General features: G+C 36.3%; 1 protein-coding gene across 1 annotated transcript; it reads left to right on the top strand.

Annotated features, from left to right (window-relative positions):
- The first annotated feature begins 11,252 nt into the window (after nt 1-11,252).
- LOC120283182 (probable lipid-A-disaccharide synthase, mitochondrial) lies at nt 11,253-18,419 on the top strand. The gene is given in 9 exon segments (XM_039289892.1): nt 11,253-11,626; nt 12,437-12,536; nt 12,627-12,732; nt 12,867-12,997; nt 12,999-13,085; nt 14,600-14,678; nt 15,847-16,085; nt 16,434-16,660; nt 18,009-18,419. Coding segments are annotated over 9 exon segments (1,425 nt in total). The 5' UTR covers nt 11,253-11,360; the 3' UTR covers nt 18,199-18,419.
- Nucleotides 18,420-20,188: the final 1,769 nt, after the last annotated feature.

Here is a 20,188-nt window from a genome sequence, read left to right on the forward strand (position 1 = left end):
CGTTTTTCGCTGGGCAGAGTCAGTATGCGAAACTGTGAGAGAAGGTGGAGGTTCTGGGTTCTGCTGCAGTATGATGAGATGACATGCGGTCCTTAACTATAGTGCGCAGTTGAGCGATGGAGCGAGGAAAGCGTTGAAACATGGCAAGTAGACAAGGATGAGTTCGATGAGCGTGTGAGGGACTTTGTGAATAGTAGAATAAACTACATTTTTTATTATGGTTTGTGTGCTTGAGATGTTTGTATTCTACGTGTATCTCCGTTATGATGTGTTCCTACTTGTGAATAAGAAGTTCCTTTTCTTGGTTGTGGAAAATACAAGATTATTTTATTGTATGAGTTTTGGGAAGTGAGAGCGGGAGTATGCTTGTCGGAAGAGTGTTGTATCTGGTATATAACACGCTTGTCTGAGAGAGTAATCACTTCGATCATCGCTAGATACTTGGACATCGACCGGTATTATTAGTGCGCATGCTGAGCAGTTGGAACAAGAGGAAACAGTGATTTGGAGTTAATACTCGATGCTGTATTTATACATGCTAAGGAAATTTCGAGGACGAAATAAGGAGAAGGATTGTAATACCGAACCTTTACATGTCCCATTGGAAAATATATTAGGATATTACTGAGTTAGCGATGTAGAATTTTCTAGAGTGATCTTGTTAGAAACCCCAAGTGGACGAGGCAGGGACTTAAGTGTAAAAGTTTTTGAAAAGATTTTGGGTTAAAGGTAATAGAAAAGGATTGATATAAAATATTTCCTGGAAACCAAGGACTGAAAAGGTAAGGCAGTAGGGACCTTTTTGAAATATTGTGTTATACTTCAGGGACCATTTGATAGTTTTCCAAGGACCTTTTGAGAATACTATTTCATAATTCAGGGACCATTTGTGAGTTTTGCAGGGACTGACTTGTAAGTTAAGTTTTTGAGGGACTAAATGTAAATTTTGGCTGAAAACTCGATTGAGAATCTGAACTCTTGAGGTGTTCATCTTTCTTTCATCTCCTCTCATTCTTTTCTCACTGGGTACAGAGCCGTGAGTTACAAAGAAAAGATGGGAGTGATGGGCTTTGTGGCGATGGAGGAGAATAGGATGGTATTGTTTTCGGTAAGTATTTGGAGGAATTATTTATTGGTATACTTGAATGTATGTGTGTATGTTTGGTGGATTTGATGAAGAAAAATAATTTATTGGGTTGAGCATGTTTAATTGTCAGTAGATGATGAGCAGTACGAAATTGTGCTGAGTAAAACCTTGTGATGATTGTCATTTGAAATGGGTGCAAGGGTTGTATGGAGTCACTTATACATCGCAGCTTACATGTCTTGGCCAGCATCTAGACAGTGCTTTGGCTTTGACACGTGCTGATGATGGCTGCATGATTACGTGTGCCATGACGATGCATTACGAATCGATTTGTCGGCTACTTATCAACTGATTTCGCGTTGGATCAAAACGAAGTCGAAATTGACCATGAGCTTGGGTTGATGATATGGCTACGCTGAGAACGTCAAATCTGCTGAGACGGTTTTGGCTGGGTTTCAGTTGATTTTGGGCGAAAGGGAGTTTTGGGCTGAACCAAGAGTTGGCCTCAACCCGATTTTGACAAGACTGAGCCGGTTCAAGCTGGTCTCAGTTTCGACTGAGTTCGCCCAGCGCCGACTCAAAGCTTTCCTGGCTCAGTGCACCTCGAGCTTGGTTCAGTGGAATCGAGGACTTTGCTCAGCATTGGGTTTAAGCGCGTTTAGTCTAAAATCATGAGTTGGGTCTAAGTACGATCGAAAGTCAGCTGGATAATCTGCAAGGTCGGGTTTTAGCGATATAGTGTAGTAGCCTACGGTCAGAAAGAGTCTATCGTTGTTTGTTAATGTGTGTATTTTATTTTGGGTTGAAATGTGATATTTATGTTATATCTAGCGTTAGGTGCGTTATTCAGGTCTTGCAGGTTTGCAGCGCAGGAAGGGCACGAGGACACCGCTGTGCGAGTTGGTGAGTGGCTGTTATTTAACTGACATTAGTGTATTATTATTTTGAAATAATTGTTTAATAACTAGTATTTTGGAAATAATTATTTAAAGTTATTTCATTTTATCATGTTTAATTTATGTGAGCAAGGTTAAAACAATATGTGTATATTCTATCACGCCGATGTTCGACAATACGCATTGATACATCGGGCTAGTAGCAATTAGTGCTCATGTTGCGAATAAAGTGACACGTGTATGGTACTGATTTAATTATTCGATCACTGTATTTATTTTGATGGTTATATACATGCTTACATTCGGAACGACTTTGCGAAAATCACGCCGGAAATTGGCGTTTTAAAACGCTTTTCACCGAGCCAATATTTCGTGGACTGGTTTTCATTCCTGAACAGGAGATACGGTATCGCGGATCCGGATTTTCACCGGTTTATGCGATCATATACTTTTGACGATGGCTCTGTGGAAACTGACGCTCGTCAGCGTGTGAATCGTCATGTGCGGAGCAGGACCACGTGAGTGTGACGATACGCATCGGTTACTATTCGCTACGTTCTGCAGTTGGCTCGATGGCGCGTCGCCGAATTTCCAAGCGCCCGTACGCCGCAGCAGTGATCCTCAGCGTCTTTAGAGGCGGCGCGTGGACCCGATGCTGATCTGTCTGCGGTCGCGGTGCAGAGCCACGATCGATGACGTCAGGGATCCCGAGTCGCGACGCCCAGGTGGGCCATGCCGCCAAGGTTACGAAAGGCGCTTGCGCGGCTCCCAACCTAGTCGCGGCGGCGGCTAAGTGTAGGAGTTTTCCAGGCTGTGGAATTGAGAATGGTTTTTATATTACTTGTTATTTTGGGTCACACGAGGTGATGAAGCCCATTGCCGCCTCTTAGGGAGGCGATCTCTCAATGGCAATTTTGGATTTTCTTAGATTGATTTGATATTGATTTGCGATGAGTTATGCTAAAAAGTTCTTTACGTATTTTTCGTCAGGAGATGTCGGTATTTTTGTGGAAAAGTTGGAAAAATTATTTCGAGGAGGATTGGCATTTGTAGTATTTTATATCTACCGTATTTGAGTATTTAAAATTGCATGGCCGCTCTGATCACCAGCGAGATGTCTGGTCAGAATCGCTGTGAGGCAAGTCCCTCAGATTGCTGTTGTCGTTTAGAGCTAGTGGGGGTTGAGTCCAGGCTGACGCCCATCTTTCTTTTATACTCTATGCTGAGATCGCGATCTCGTAGCGGTTGCACGCCACAAATTTCGAGCTATTAATATCGCCAGTATTTGAGATCTGGAGTCGGCACTGTGCAAAGTTGTCAAATCTGTACTCTGAAGTCCGACTTTGGTTTCGGGAGGTGAATCGCCTGGCTAAAAGAAATTTTTAGCCCGACGGCGCACACGTTACCTCGCTAGTAGCTGGGTGTGACGTCTTTTGACTATCGAGGCGGTAGGTCGAGACTATCCTCGCGTTTGGGGAGAGATCGTGGGTTGTGATCACGAGCCCAAGCTAGTAGTCGTGCCTGAGACTTAGGGTATTAAGTAGCGATTGAGCACGTAGGATTAAGGGCCCGAAGTAGAAGTATTAGGAGTCTCCAGTCACGGTTGACCTGAGTTGCATATCGAATAAGGTTGATAGTAGGTTTTCGGCATTTGAGGCGTAGAACTGCAAGACAATCGTGATCGCGATCACGAGTCGAGATATTTATCGGAATTGGTTTTTATCTAAAAATAAGTTAACTAAAAGTCATGCAAAGAAGCGGTATTTGGCATTCTCTTTGCGATCGACACTACGCTGCCACTCTGCACTCGGTTGAAGTGATTCAAGACGCTTGACATACGCGCTTAAGAATACGGAGATTGCTGTGAAGTGATGCACCCCCTTCTTTATCATCTTTCTCCGCTGACTCTAGGCGTTGGCCACGATGCGCATACTGACCGAGCTCGATTTGTTGACTGGATGAATTAGTAGCCAACTCCCTCCGGTGTGGTTTAATCAGCGTTTAAATAGAGGAAAGATCGGAACTGCATTTTTCATCGACGAATTTTTAGAGCTCTTAAGGATTTTTGAAAGTAATGGAACCAAGGCGTTTGAGACGATCGAGACGCAGGGACCTCCTCCAAGGTATAATAGAGAAAGAGGAGAGAGATATTTCTGGAAGAGCAAAAGAGAGAGGAAGAAGAAGAAATGGTAGTAGTAGAGGGAATGGAGAGAGAGGAGGAGAGAGGAGGGGATATAGAAGAGATGGAAACCCATATCAGCTTGTCCAGTACCCTCTAGCTACTGTGCTGGCTCAAAGATCTTCTAGTTCTATTATCGCACTCAGTAACCAAGAACAAACGACCGGATCGTGTTTATGCTCCCACTAAGCTCATGAGTAACCATGGATACGAGATTTTAGCTCTATAGCGTTTGTGATGGGAATGTCGATGGAACGCTTTCACCCGGCACCTGCACGAGAGTCATACGCCGTAATCGGTAGCTGAGGGTACGGAGTTCCGTAGGTAGTTTGCAATCGATAGATGATGGCTGAGTCCCTTAACTTATGGTGCTAGAACAGTTAGGAGACCCAATGGGCGGAAAGGTTGAACCGCGGTAGACAAGGTACTGAGGTTCGAGACGACGAGGACTTGTAATGAGAATAATGCTTTTTATTATCGCTTTGTGGCTTGAGACGCTTTGTATTCTACCCTCGCAGTATCTCCGCATGATGTATGTATTCCTACCGTGAATAAAGTCGCTTTTCTTCGGATCTGGAAAATACAAGATTATTTTATCAGGATGAGTTTTGGAAGTGAGGGAAGCCGGGAAAGTAACACATCGGGAAAGGTGGCATAATCTGTATATAACACCGCATAAGAGGAATCAACTTCACTTCGATCATCGCATAGCTTGGGACATCCCTCGACACGCAGATTGTTAATTCATCGCGAAGAGTAACAAGAGAGTGATTTGGAACAAGTGAACTTTGCGTGATATCATATTTTATATGATCTACAGGAAATTTTCGAGCGACCAAATTTTCATGGAGAGGGATTAGCATACACCTCGAACCTTACATATCTCGTTGGAAAATATATTCAGCAAGATACTACAGGTACAGAGTAGAATTTTTCATGTAGTAATCTTGTTGAGAAACCAGTTTACGTATGCACAGACTTTAAGCAGAAAAGTTTTTAAAAGATTTTTGGGTTAAAGAGTAATAGAAAAAGGATTGATATAAAAATATTTCGAAACCAAAGGACTGAAAAGGTAAGGCTGGTAGGGACCTTTTAAATATTGTGTTATACTAGGGACCATTTGATAGTTTCCATGACCTTTTGAGAATACTATTTCATAATTCAGGGACCATTTGTGAGTTTTGCAGGACTGACTTGTAAGAAGTTAAGTTTTGAGGGACTAAAATGTAAATTTTGGCTGAAAACTTCATGGGAGAAAAATCTAGACTCGAGCGCTCATCTCTCTTTCATCTCCCTTCCTCATTCTTTTTCCCTCGCTACATGAACCGTGAGCTACAAAAAGAAAGATCTGAGTTTGACTGGAGCTTGTCGTCACTGATGCTGTAAGGACAGGACGGAAGATTGTTTCTGCAAGAGTATCATGCGTAATCATTTGCCCAGATACTCGAAACGACGTGCTAGCGATCAGCGGATTTTGATGGATTCACGTTAAAAATGATTTATCTTCGGTGAGGTGCTACGCTTTAATTCATCGTAGACGACGAGTCTGTATTTAAATCGCTGAAAACCTCAGACTCGAGCTTGAAAATCGCTGAAATTGGAGACGGCGCGCTCTGCCGACCGTAGCAGAATTACCAGAAAGACTCGATTGATGTAGGTTTGGTTTGATTAATTGTTTGACGATGATGACGATTTGGCGCAAGTGTGAAACGTTTACAGATCGTATACGAATTCGGGATTTGTTGGGTTTTAACCAAATCGATTCGTTGGATCAAACCAAGTTTCGAAATCGATTGCCGAGCTTGAATCGATTTTGATGAGCAGTTGATGGGCTTGATCAAAGTCGCACGGTTTGCGCGGCGTGGTCAGCTTGATCTGGGCCTAAGCAGTGAGCTGTATAGCAACCAAAGTTGGTTCAAATGGACCTTTGAGCAAGAATCGAGTTGGTCATGCTCGGTTCAGTTTCTGATTGAGTTTGACCAGTGCAATTAAGCTTCGGTTCAGTGCAATCGAGCCTGGGTTCTGCAAATCGGTAGATCGGGCTCAGTATCGTGGCTTAACTGCTATTAGCTAAAATCGAGCATGAAGGCAAGTGATCGGTGCCCGCTTGGATAATGCACAGGTCGGCTTTTAAACCGATCGGAGTGGAGTGTGAGCCCAATAGTAGTCTATCATTGCTTATCAGATTTTATTTTGGGTTTAAACGCGATATTTATTTTTATTATATTATTCTCAAGTAGGTGTTGCCCACCTCCTGGGAGGGAGTTTCTGTGTCCAGGAAGGAACCCAATGACCAGTAAAAGGAGTTGGTGAGATGGCTATTATTTAACTGGATTAATTATTATTATTTTGAAATAATTGTTTAATAACTATAAAGATTTTGGAAATAATTATTTAAGTATTTCATTTTATCACGTTTAATTTACAGTGATAAGGTTAAAATATACGTATATTTACTTGCCGATGTCTCGTACAACTCGATTGGACATCGTGGGCCTCGTATAATTATACATTTCTCAAGGACAGCGAAAATATCACGAGCATGCCGATTTAATTATTCCTAATCCATGTATTTATTTTCGATGGTTATATACGCTTTGATTTGGAATGATTTAGTGAAATCATGAGCTGCTTTTAAAATGTTTTACCGACAATATTTAGCACTGGGTTTTCATTCCCGAACAGGAAACCCAGACGGATCCTGATTTTCTACCTGGGCTTTTACGCATGCATCATATATCACTTTCGACATCGCTTTGCGTGGAAACGATGTTTATTGCGGACGCTGAACGCCGCCGTCCCGGATAAGCGACCACGTGACGCGATTATACAGATCGTGACATTATCGCTACATTTATACGCCGGCTGGATGCGAAGCTGACTTTCGTGGCCAAGCGCCCCGACTCATCGCAGTAGTGGGTCCCCACCTGCCAGCCTCTAGAGGTATGCAGCGGACTCGAGAGTTGATTTGTTGTCCGCACCAGCTGTGGAGCCGCAGGAGTCCCGATCGGACGACAACATCGATCCCTGAGTCACCACACGGGACCTGGGCCCAACGCCAAGGCATGGCAAGACTCAAGTGCCTCCCAAACCCAGCGCGATTTCGGCATTAGCGGTGAGAAGCTTGTCCAGTGAGGAATCGAGAAACGTTTTTATATTACTTTGTTATGGGTCAGGATGTGCGGAGCCCACTGCCGCCTTAGGGAGTAAGGCGCCTCACAACAATTTGGATTTTCTTAAAATCGATCTGATATCGACTAGGATTTAATTTACAAGCTTTCAAAAAGTTCTTTAAAAATGTATTTTGCTAAAAATTCGGTATTTTTGAAAAGTTGGAAAAATTATTTGGAGAAGTTGGTATTTATATATTTTATATATAATCGATTTGAGTATTTAAAATTATTAAGCCACCACCGACCAACTCGAACGTGCCAGTGAATCGGCAGTGAGCAAGACCCCTAGATCGCCTGCTCAAGCTTTAGGAGCTACTGTGGTTGAGTCCAAGACCGCAGCTGGTCCCATACTTTCTTTTTATATTTGTTGGTATCGTGATCTCAGAGCTAGTGTCAGACTCACAAATTTGAGTTATTATATTTGTCTGTATTTCAGACTAATCCGCAGCTATGGTAAAGTTGTAAAATCAGAATTTGTAAGTCCGATCTGGTTTCCTCGAGAGGTACGTGCTCCGCTAAAAAGAAATTTTTAACCCGATAGGGCCACATTTACCTCCTGGAGAAGGTAGTGGTGTGACACGTAGTTAACATCGAACTGGCAAGTGAAGAAAGACGGCGTGAAGATCTCGATCGCCTTTCAATCAAATCTTCAAGTGGTTGAATTGTCACAAAACCATCTCCTCCAAAACCTTTCGACCCTAAACTAATTGCTTCAAAACCATTAGCCCAAAACCAATGAACAAATCCATGGATTATAAACTAATGGCTTACTTAAACCATTAGAACCTAAACCATGATCTTAACCCATGGATTAGTGCCCACATATTAAAGGAAAATGGTGGTTTTAGTGTGGCTATAAGTATGGGAAGCTTTATTCTCATTCTATACACAACCAACAAGTGAGAAATGAGGAGTGTGAAAAAATATATATTTTTGAGAGTTAGTTCATTCTCTTCACTACAAGCAGAGAAGACTCTCCTCCTTGCATTATTAAAAGAGTACAGAATCCTCGTAAATTTTCCCACTTCAAGAAATTTTTCTATCTTTCTGCCTCGTGTCACCCCTAATTATTTAAGCGGTTTTCCACGTAACATCTTTCGTGCTTTTTATTGTTTCAAAGATCATTTATTTTCACTGTAGTAATGCTATATTCGATCCTATATTTTAGGACATATGCTACTGTGTACGTGAGAAGCAAAATGGGTGCTGATTGGATGGATGGAGATCGTAGACTGCGCAAGGATTGGCCGCCTGCCTAACTACCTACCTATCTTTATGATTACTTTCTGCAAAGTTGTTTTGTTTGCTGAGTTGGAAAGCTCACTATCTATGCCTTTAAATTCTGGTATTGTATCGTGTTGAAGTCAAGCTAATATAGAGAAAAGTAGCTTCATTAGAAAACAACCTCTCTTGTTCAAGTGTGTTGTGAGTTGTGAATGTGTGCCACCTTATCAAAACATATACTCCTTCATCTTCTTTGATCTATCAAAAAATTAGCAAATATGCCAATGGCAGTGGCCTGTCCATATTGTTAAAATATATATATATATAATGTTTTTAATTATATATATATATACACACATGCACAACACATTTCCAATAATTCATTTTTTGAAAAATGATGAAACTACAAGTAAGATAAGAGTTGCGGTTTAAAAGAATTTCTTTAAAAATTTTAATCTAAGGGAAATTTTTTATTTGAAATGACCAAAATATAATTTAATTTATATTAATGAAAAATAAATATTTTAAAAATTTTTTTTTCTAAATAATAAACATTATCAAATTTTAAAATTAATTATTAAATGTATTTAGTGAAAAATAAAATTTTTATAAAATATAAGAATATTATTTATCACAAATTAATTGTTTAGAAGAATAATACTTATTCAGAAATCAAATAAGAATAACAGAATCGTGGGCTAGCCCAATAGTAACTACTCATGCTTGAGATTGAGAGATCTCGAGCTCAAGCCTCTCAAATTATAATTCACTTTCTGGGTCCACTATAGAAGTTTTGTGTGAGGAATATCTCTCATTCTCTCTTTGGTGCACCTCTATACTGGTTTGTTCTTTGCTTTGTCAACTTTAATTTATCAAAAAAATAATAATAATAGACCAAGACGTAGCAATCACAGCTTAACAAAACACTTAACAAATTTTTTGTTATTCTTAACCAAATTTGCTATTACACTAGTTTTTTATGGACAATAGATAATGCTTTATTTATAAACTTATTGTAATTGATCCTCGACGTCCATTTAAATTAGGTAAATTAGAATATCATAATCTTTAAATTTCTATTACTTTATGTCAATCATTTATGTTTTATATATTTATTTCATAATATTGTTGGGTGAAGAATTTGAGAATAAGAATAAAAGTTAAAACAAAACTAGGGTAACAAGGAAAAATGCCACAATCAACCTACACAATGAACAAAAATAAGAAAAGCCAGAAAAAAAAAGCCTTAATCAACCTAATAGAGTAAACAACGTAGAAAAGATGAGGCTATTGATTAATAATAACTCCTATTTTATAGTTTTACAAAAAATTAAGTATTAGAGAAACGAAAGACATGAGGAAGAGCTAGCAATAGCTCTAATCTAATGAGAATTCTATTTTTATTTCTCTCGTGATGCATTTTTAACTTGTTCACATTTTTCTTTAAAAGAAAAACAGTAATCACTTCATCTTTGAAGTACCAAACTTAAACAACCTTAAATTGAACACCCTATAAAATTACAAATAAACATAAGGTGAGTATTTTTCTATATAATTATATATATATATATATATAGTTTGATGATTTTTCTTTCCTCTTGTTAGATCAATATGGTCTCAATTTTACCTTGTCTCCTTAAAGGTTTGTACATGATCTTATTTTATGGATAATCGTTTCTCTATTTTATTTAAATATTCAATTTACTATTTTTTAATACTAATATATGTACATAAATAAAAATTATTATGATACTAGAGTATAAAAAAAAACTATTGTCAATGACTCTTTTGGTCTACTATCATAAATATCAGCACATGCATAATGATAATATAAATATGTTGAAATATTACATCTATGCCTATACTGTTATGCATGTTTATTCCACTATGCACATAAACTTATAAAAGCATGATTTGAACAAATAACACAGTTTTATTTTTATTTTATTCTTTTAAAAACAATAGATAAATCATAAATTAGAATCTTTTATTTCTTAATTAAAAAAAAAAACCACCACCAAAGCAAGTTTATTTAGGCCTTGTTTAGATTAGCTTATTAAAAAAACGCGTTTTTTTAGTTTAGTAGAAGTGCTTATGAAAAAAAGTGTTTCTTCAAAGTAAGTTAAGTACTTTTTATATTTAGTATTTGTATTAGCTTTTCTGTAAAAGCAGAACCGGTAAAATAAGCTAAAAAACAGTTTTTTTTTTCAAAAAAAGAATCAATACAAACAACTTTTTTTGAATCAAGAAGTGCTTTTTTAAGCACTTCTGGGTTTTCTAAAAGTTAATCCAAATAAGCCCTTAAATGGTTAGTAGCAAGTGGCACCGATTCAAATCTTCATTGATACGAATCTTCATTGAAAGAATTAACTTAGGGTGACATTGAACCATTTACTCATATAAGTGCACGTCCCTTGATAAATGCATTCAAAATAATAACTCACATGTAATTAAAATACTAATATGTATTTATCATCTTTTAAAAATAAATAAAGAAAAACATAACATTGTCAAAAAGACAAGTTTGAATATCAAATTAATGTAGGGTGAGGGTCACAGGTGCGTTGATGAAAATAACTCAATAATGATAATAATGCCGCTTTAATTTTATTTATTTATTAAGAATATAGATAAGCTATGAATTTGAACCTGGTCGTTGTTTTGTTTGTGCTTCTTCTATTTTGAAGCAAACAAGCAGTAGGGGTGTTTTGGTAATTTTGTACGAGTGAAAACGAAAACGGAAAATAGAAGAAAACGGCTGATGCGGAAATCATTTTCATCGCCGCAACGCTCGCCGGAACATGATATCGAGAGTGATCGCTGCTGCCGAGAGAACCAATCGCGCTTCTTCTTCTCTTCCGAGCTTCTTCTCTTCATGGAGGATGATCTCCATGCTTGCTTCTTCTCCTCTCTATGGCACCAGAGCCATCGACATGGCTGCTCGGGATGGCGAGCTTAGGATCTTCACCGTCGCTGGGGAGGTGTCTGGCGATGCCATCGCCTCTCGCCTCATGGCCTCCCTCAGGATTCTCTCTCCGTTTCCTGTTCGCTTTGCCGGAGTTGGGGGGTTTGTTCTTCTATCTCTTTCCCTAAAACCTCTCTCACTGCTTCATTTGCTTTTTAGTATGTGAGCGGAGGACTTGGGAGCTTTGATTATTACTGTTGTTGTTACTGCTCTTTAGTGGTCTGATTCAAGGAGTTGAAATGCTGAATTATTATGATTTATTTTTGTTCTCGCTAGGATCAATCCAATCTGTTGTTCATGCTCGTGTATAAAAATCTTTGTATTATTCTTGTTATGTAGTTCATTTAGTTCTTGTGAGGCACATATTAGTGATTTATAGCTCATTTTCTTAATGATTTTGAAAAACAGTCTTCATTTTTTATTGATTTGCTTGTATTGTTTTGTATGTGTTTCAAGAAATTGAATGTTGAGTTATTATAATTACCTTAGCCAGATTTGGATCAGTTGTAATTTACTCTTATAATTTTTATATTTCATTTTGTCCATGTTAGGCACATTCATGACCATAGTTCATTGCTTCTGTATTTTGCAGTCTTTTTTTTAGTGATTGTTTCTATAATGTGATTTAAGGGATTGGTAGCAAGAATTACAATAATTACAGTAAGTTATTTCTTCTTGTTTGGCACATTCAAATTCACAGATCATGCTTCTGCATTTTGTGCAGTTTTTGTTTTTATCCGAAAGCATGTATTTTATGGGATTCGAAACAAAAGTTTCCATATTGAAGTACTGTACTTGTAATTTACTTCATTCTTGTTAGGGACCCTCATACATAATCCCTGGCTTATTCTTTTTCAAATTTTTGATTTTCAATTTTTTGATGTTTGCATCAACCTTGACTTTCTTATCCAGAGCTTTGATGCACAAAGAAGGGTTGAAGTCTCTGTTTCCAATGGAGGACATCTCAGTTATGGGCCTGTGGGAGTTGTTGCCATACCTTAACAAAATCAGGGTGAACTTATCAATGTAATTCTTTGCATAAGCGCCTTCTAATTGAGATTGTTTGGTGTCTGACTGTAATGCTAGATTTTGAATGTGACAGAGGAGGTTGAAAGAAACTGTAGAAGCAGCAATCTCATTTCAACCTCACGTTGTAGTGACAGTTGACTCAAAAGGGTTCTCTTTTCGGTTCTTGAGGCAGCTTAAAGGTACACAACATGCTGCCTTTAATCTATAGTGAGCTACTAGCTATTTGCTTCTTCTTAAGATGGAGCAAATGTTGCTAATGCCTGATTTAGATTTGTGTGCTGGGAAGTGTTTAGCGGTTGAGTGCCTTTTGCAGCTAGGTCAGATTGCAAACAAAGTGCTTTGCATGTGCATTATGTAGCCCCATCATTCTGGGCGTGGAAAGGGGGTGAAGCTAGGTTGAAAGGGCTGCGCGAATTTGTTGACCATTTGCTGTGCATTCTCCCATTTCGAAGAAGAAGTTTGTAGAGCAAATGGATTGCCAGCTACATATGTTGGCCATCCCATGTTGGAAGATCATGTTCACCTTAATGAGGTAGACTCTCTCCCTTTCAAGTATTTATCTGATTTTTCCATCATATGGTTAGTATGGTATCTTTGGAAAAGCTTACTGAAAATTTGTAAAACAGGTGAGCATTAAGGGTTTATAAAATTTTATGTTACTAGGAGATTTTGTTAAACTTTTTATCGAAAGTGTATGTTATCCTATTTACTAGCCAGCAGAAGCAACAAAAATACGCGGGAGACCATATAACTGTCTGTTTTGGGTACCCTTACCTACTGTAGGCATCATGTCTTTTCATATGCTTGGTTGAATATACTCTAATTGCATAGTTAATCTTGCTGATTTGCTGTTCTCTAGAAAAATATGCATAAGCTAAAAAGATGACATTTTGCAGGTCTAATACCAATATACCATATGCTTTTTTTATTAAGATGCGCTAAGAGCTTGTAGTCGATAAAGAAGCTATAGTTGTTATTGTCATCTCAAATTTGTTTTGCTCACCTTTAAGTATTGTTGGTACTTCTGGAAAAATGTGTAATCTTGCTGTTTATTTCTCTTTCTTTTTTGTTGTTGTTGTTGTTGTGAAAAGCTATAATTCCATAGGAATCAAGTTCCTTCACATTACCATTAAACATTATTAACATTGTATGTTCCCCACTTTTTGCTTGCAATGGATTCACTATTGATCATGTAAGTTTCCAAGAAAGGCATGCTTGCTGAGCATAGTTGTCATCTCATTGCGTATATGCATGTAATTATTGTGCATGTGGTAAAATATTTCATTTGTTTTTGCAACTTTTGTCAGAATTATTGGATTCCTAATATGTTCTCTAGTGGAAAAGAATGTATAAAGATAATATCCATATTTCTTCTTGTGTTACCCTAATTTATGAAGTTTTTCTCTGTGCCTTGTAAGCATCATACACATGCTTTTCTTTCGTTTTATTCTTTCATTTTCCACTTCTAATTCTAATACCTTCTGCCGTTGTTAGATCTCTCGCATGAATTTTTCATCTGTATTGAAGTACAGAAGTTACATTTATAAGTTAGATAAGGGCTCTTTTTAATTTGAGATCATTTGACTGCTAAAATATTGCCGTAATCAGCCAATATTAACTAACTTTCCATGCAGTTTTCTTTATTTGTTTGGTTATTTTTCAAGAAATTCCATTAATTTATTATGAATTAATCCGAAGAAGGTTTTCTTTCTTGCAATACTCAAGACGTCCTAATAGGTTTGGCCGACAATTTTACAGCCAGCTTTATACCTATTTTTCTACCAATAACTAAAAGTTTGTTACATCTTAAAATATTCAATTATGTTATTAATTCCCAATTTTTGAGAAGAAAGCATAAATAAAATACTTTTTTTTTCTGACTGAAATTTTAGTAATTCAAAAGTTATATTCTCTTTAATTTTTGTTGCTCAGAATAAGGAATTATCAACTCTTGCTGCTTTTTTTCCTCCCTTTTTTGCATCTATTTATTCTGTAGATGTCTATGCCTAATTCTCTGCAAAAATGTATGCATTGGATGTTTAATAGGAGATGGATGGTTCAGTTGCAAAATGGAAAGTGCAAAGAAATGGCGATGGTTTCCGACAGGAGCATGGACTTTCCCCGGGTAACATTTCTTGGTCTTAACTTCATTTCATTGTCAATATTCCTTTTTCCAGATAAGTTTATGATATCGATCAGTTGATTTAATTTGCATTTTTCCCCTGGTTAACTACATGCATAAACTTTTGGTTATGTTGTTGTCATCAACATAGCTGTCATTGGTGCATGTGTAGCACTTTTACTTGCTTCACCTTTTTTTAACTGCGCATGCTACCATGTATAACTCATTTATATTCATTCCTCCGTCTCATCTCCAAAGTGCATCAAACTGTTTATATCTATCAATCTTTGAAGAACAATTATTTCCAACAAGCCTTTCTAACATTACTTGAGCATTTCCATAAATATTTCCTATTAAACATCATCTTTGAATGGGGATTGTTAGTAACAGATGTGCAATCTTCTTCAGTTCATTTTAGAAGACATTTTGGTCCTGCCCTATCTTCAGAAATCTCTGTAGCCTCATTCCTTTTTGATTGCTAACATGGCGCAAATGATGGTTTCAGTGAACCAAATGAAAAGGGTAATTGTGTGAAAGTCCCTGGGAAATTATTCTGTAATATTGGTACTTGGAAAATTTCACTTCCTGAGTTGCCGGTCCTTGGCCATTGTATTTAACAATTCATAATTCTTTTTGGTAGCTCTCGTTTATATATATATGTGTGTGTGTGTACACGCAATATCTATTATTTTTATTGAATATTCATTATCTTTAGTATTACTACTTTGTTTACTATTTATCACATGCTTAACATTCTCATCATTAGAAAAGAGGGGAAGGGATGAAAGGAAAATGATTAAAACTTCAGAGACCAACTGGGGACTTGCCAAAATTGATGGCGCGCCAAGGAAGAAATTTTTTTATAATAATTTTTTAAATAAAATTTCCCAAATACACTTGATTTTCTTTGCAACATATCATAACTACGTTTTTGATGAGAAGTGTATAATCTGGATCTAGAGAGCAGGATTTCATCTTGGCACTAAAGAAAGATGTGTGATTACTGTAATTGTTATTCGCTAGCTTTCTTTTAATTATGTTCATCATATGCCGCTGTTTTAACTTTTGAACCGTGTTATACCACCTACACATTTTTCAGTTCAACATTTTGCTTGGTAAAAAATTTGGTTTTTTCCTTCTGGATTGATTATATGAGCATCCAATGTGACAGGTGCCACTGTTATTACCTTACTTCCTGGAAGCAGGCTACAAGAAGTCAAGCGGATGCTCCCCATTTTCTCAAAAACGGTGGAACAGTTAAAAGACACATTTACTGATTTATCGACTATTATTCCTCTTGCACCCAATCGCCAGGTGGAGACCTATATCAATAGAGAGATTCAGTCTTGGCCAGTGCCGAACGTTTTGATATCCGGGTCCTCACTAAGCAAAAAATACGATGCATTCAGTGTATGCCAGAACATCAAATATTTACTCTTCACTTCATGCTTGTTGCTTCCTCAGTCTTTTCAAAACTGCTGATTTTGATGTCAAAGTTGGATGCAGTTATTATTTGTTTTCCTGTATTGTAGCATTTAGTTTTGGCTTCTTGTGTTCTTATAATTACTCAGTCACAGTTTCTCAGATTTGTGAATGATAATGGGTGTTAGTTTCCTTGAATACCTGATATATTTAATTTTTAACAAGTATTTTATAAATTTGAATGTCTTTTGCCACTGCTATGACTAAAGTTTTTGTTGATAAATTAGATAAAAGGTAAATCCTGCAGGTTATTGATAAATTTTGAAACTTTTGCAGGCAAGCAGAGCTGCACTGTGTACTTCTGGAACAGCTGTTATGGAATTGCTGCTTGCTGGGTTACCTTGTGTAGTTGCATATCGAGCTCATATCTTAACGGAGTGGCTGATTAGGTATAGGACAATGTTAAAATGCATATCCTTGCCAAATATTCTTCTGAACTCACCCATTATTCCTGAAGTTCTTTTCCAGGAGTGCACACCTAATAACCTTTCCATGGCCCTTAGGTAATGTCCTTGCTGATATACCCTTTTTCAGTAATTTTTTTTTAAATTCCTTCACTGTTTTTTTAAAAGTCCAACGATGTATTTTCTAACATTCGAAAATCTTAGAACATATACCTGCTTTTTTTTATCTCTTAATAAGCTATGTTTGCAAAGCAAAGCACCATTAAACCCTAACAAGTAATTGACCAGACCTAGAATCCCTATCTAGAACCATCTAATTGATTTGATTAGTCTAATTAATATCTGTCAAGGGGAAAATTTAAGAACAGAACATGGCAGAAATGGTGTGGAAACACTTGAAACTTTTACCATGGCCTTACTTAGTTGAACATGGAACTTTGTATTATGCAATCAAATGAAAGACAACAGAAGAATATAAAAAGGAGTGGCCCATACTTGTGGGTTGTCACTCTTGTGTTTGTAATTGGATAAACCTTGATCAAAGGGGTTCATTCAAAGTTATCAGGCTGTTACTCACCAAAACCCATGTTGAAGACAAGGATAAGCATAAAAGTTGTTATCACAATCAGTACTCTTATCGAAGGCTAAACTTCAATAATTTATTTTTATTTCGACATGGAATGGCTTATCCAACAATTATCCAAGTTTTTTGAATGCAGTCTTATGATGTTTTCGCATATCCATTGTTCAACCAAACAATAGTTGATTTTTGGATTGACATAAACCTAGGATAAACCCGGGATAACTTTTATCCCTCCGTATTCATCCGAGATATGTTATCCATTTGCCAAACACACTGAATATGCTAGAAAGTACCAGTAGAATACAATGTATCTGGGCAGGTCACATGAACTGATAAGCCTAAACTGGAGCAGTTTCCTAAGCATACCAGAAGATAATGAAGCTTAACAGCCTTGAATAGTTGAGTGCACTGTTATAAATAGGGAACACACATCATGATGATGTTGTAATCCTGAATTGGTCATTGAGAGAACACAACAATTAGCAGATGTCAATAAACAGAGTTCCTTTTTGAAGTGGAAGAACAAAAATCATGATTTAGTTTCTTAATGATATAAATCCTTGGAGCATCACCGTTTCATCATCTGAATACCAGCATCTCTGTAATATGAACATCAATTCACTAGATACTAATAGGTTATTTTTATGTATTATACCTTCTTAATGTGATTGATTTATGCTTGCTATATTTATTTTACGACACTTCAAGGTCCAACAATTTATGAAGACATGCAGCCATTGACCTGAATTTGAACTTGGATTTAGTCAAACTGATTTGCTTAATTTAATCAATGCAAAGCTAAGATTCAAGCATTAATGAAATATGTTTATCATGTTTATATCTAGTAATGTGGTGATTTTACAGCAATATAATGCTTGACGAAGCTGCCCATGAACAGCAAAGAGCTGCCGCTATGGAGGTCTTTGAACTTCTCTGGCCTTCAAAAGGAAATCCTGGCAGTTCATTAATACAAGAATTGGGATCCTCTTTACCCAGTTGCTGCCCTAGCATGGTTGCAGCTTCAACTATACTTCACTCTGTGGTGAAGCAATGAAGATGAGAAAACAGGAGGCAATATTTGGCTGCTCAAAGTTAAAATGGATACTTTTGCAGTATATGTATATATCCTTGGAGATGTTGATGGCTTTCAGTTGATTTACAATCTAGTTTTCATTGAATTAACTTGATGCAATTTTGAGGGGATTTGTTTAGTTTTGTGTTGACAGGTTTTGTATGTGCTTTCTCCAAAAATTTTAAGTTGGAGCTTTTTACTATAATGGCTTTTTAAGTTCATTTTTTTTTCAGCTTTTTAGCATCTCAAAGTTATCTTTGCTGATTTGATCAGGTCAAGCTCCAAATTATGGCGCCATAAGTTCTTTTAACAAGTAAATTTATCTTTGTTCTATTTTTTAAAAAAGTGCATTTTTGTGAGAATAAGTCTTTGAGATTTGAGCGACAGATGAAATGTTTTTTTTTCTTTTTTTGCGAAATTCATGTGTCAGATATGCAGAAGGCCACAGTTAATATCTAATTATATTTGTGTTATTACTCTGGGTAAGTTAAAATTTAAACTTGATAGTATAATTTTTTTTAATATATATAAATCATGTGTCAGAGATATGCAGGATGGTGGAGTTGATAGATCAGTACATTTGTGTCTTTATTCTATGTGAGGTTAGATTCAAACTTGTTTTCTTAGTGGGACATGAAATAAACAAAGAGGTGGTTCACAAAAATAAAATTTTGTATTCAAATACATTGAAATAGTTTCTTGTACAAATTTATGAATGACACATTAAATGACCAATATAGCTCATAAATCTAGAGAGGGGCATGGGCTGATTAACCGGGGCTGATTAATCGGGCTCGGCGGGCCTGATCCAATGGGTCCGAATCAGCCAAAGACCGACCGATAACCAGCTGGGTCAACAGTGCCAAACCGCCTGGCCGATTCAACCCGCCAGTCACGGGTCACCTTGAGGTGACCCAGACTCGACCTAGGAGAATCCAGAACCCACCGGTTCATGGGTCAGCCAACCGGTTTTTATTTATTTATTTATTTATTAAAATTAAATTTTAAATATCATTTAAAATAAATAAAATATATGAAAAAACACAAAATAAATTTGTGTTGTTCACCAGTTTTTATAGGCAATTGATATTCCCTTTTTCTTATCCTAGCTGATGTGGAACTAAATTTAACTAATGTAAACCTTATCAATTGTTTATATCTTTTAGTGAAAAGAAATCATAGTTAAAAATTTGCTGGTGAATTAGTTAGAGTGATGTTGCATAGACATATATTGAATTGAATTTTTAAACATTTGAAATTATTTAAGATAATTCAAATAAATCAAACTAAATAAAATTTTATAGTTGTTTCTTTATTTTGTTAAATGCTTATTATTAAAATTTTTAATAATTTTTTTAAAATTGGATATTAATAGGCATAAGATTAATCTATTGAAGAACTATTGATTTAATTAAAGAGGGTCATTAGATAGCAAAAATTGAAAAAATTACTAAATGAAATGTTTTTATATTTAAATATAGAAATAATAAATTTAAGAAATTTAAAAATATGGATGGTTGTTTTATAATGAAAAATTGTTAATATAAACTTATAATGATTGTTTTTATCCTAATTTAGATTTTTTTCATTAAAATATATTGTTAATATGAAGATTAAGAAAAATTTATAGTTAAAATATTTTTTTAATAAATTATGTTGGAGTAAAAAACTTCCTTACTAATCCAATAAAAATTTTGATTTAATTATTTATTAATTAATATTGTAGAGAATATTATGATTTTAAGTTAATAATATATTTAAAAATTTTAGAGATTAAATTAGAAAAGAAATATATAAAATTGTCACATGAAAAGATTATATTTGCTTAACCACCCTATAAGATTATAGAAACTAGATAATTATGGTTTAAAATTCTAGTAATTATAAGGGAGAGATGTTATTGTTACTAGTGTGGAGGCCCGCTCTTACGCTGACGGTTTGTTCTTTTTCTTCATTTTTCTTTGCATAAATT

This window comes from Dioscorea cayenensis, chromosome 3 (assembly GCF_009730915.1).
Source record: "Dioscorea cayenensis subsp. rotundata cultivar TDr96_F1 chromosome 3, TDr96_F1_v2_PseudoChromosome.rev07_lg8_w22 25.fasta, whole genome shotgun sequence".
Lineage (NCBI taxonomy): Eukaryota > Viridiplantae > Streptophyta > Magnoliopsida > Dioscoreales > Dioscoreaceae > Dioscorea > Dioscorea cayenensis.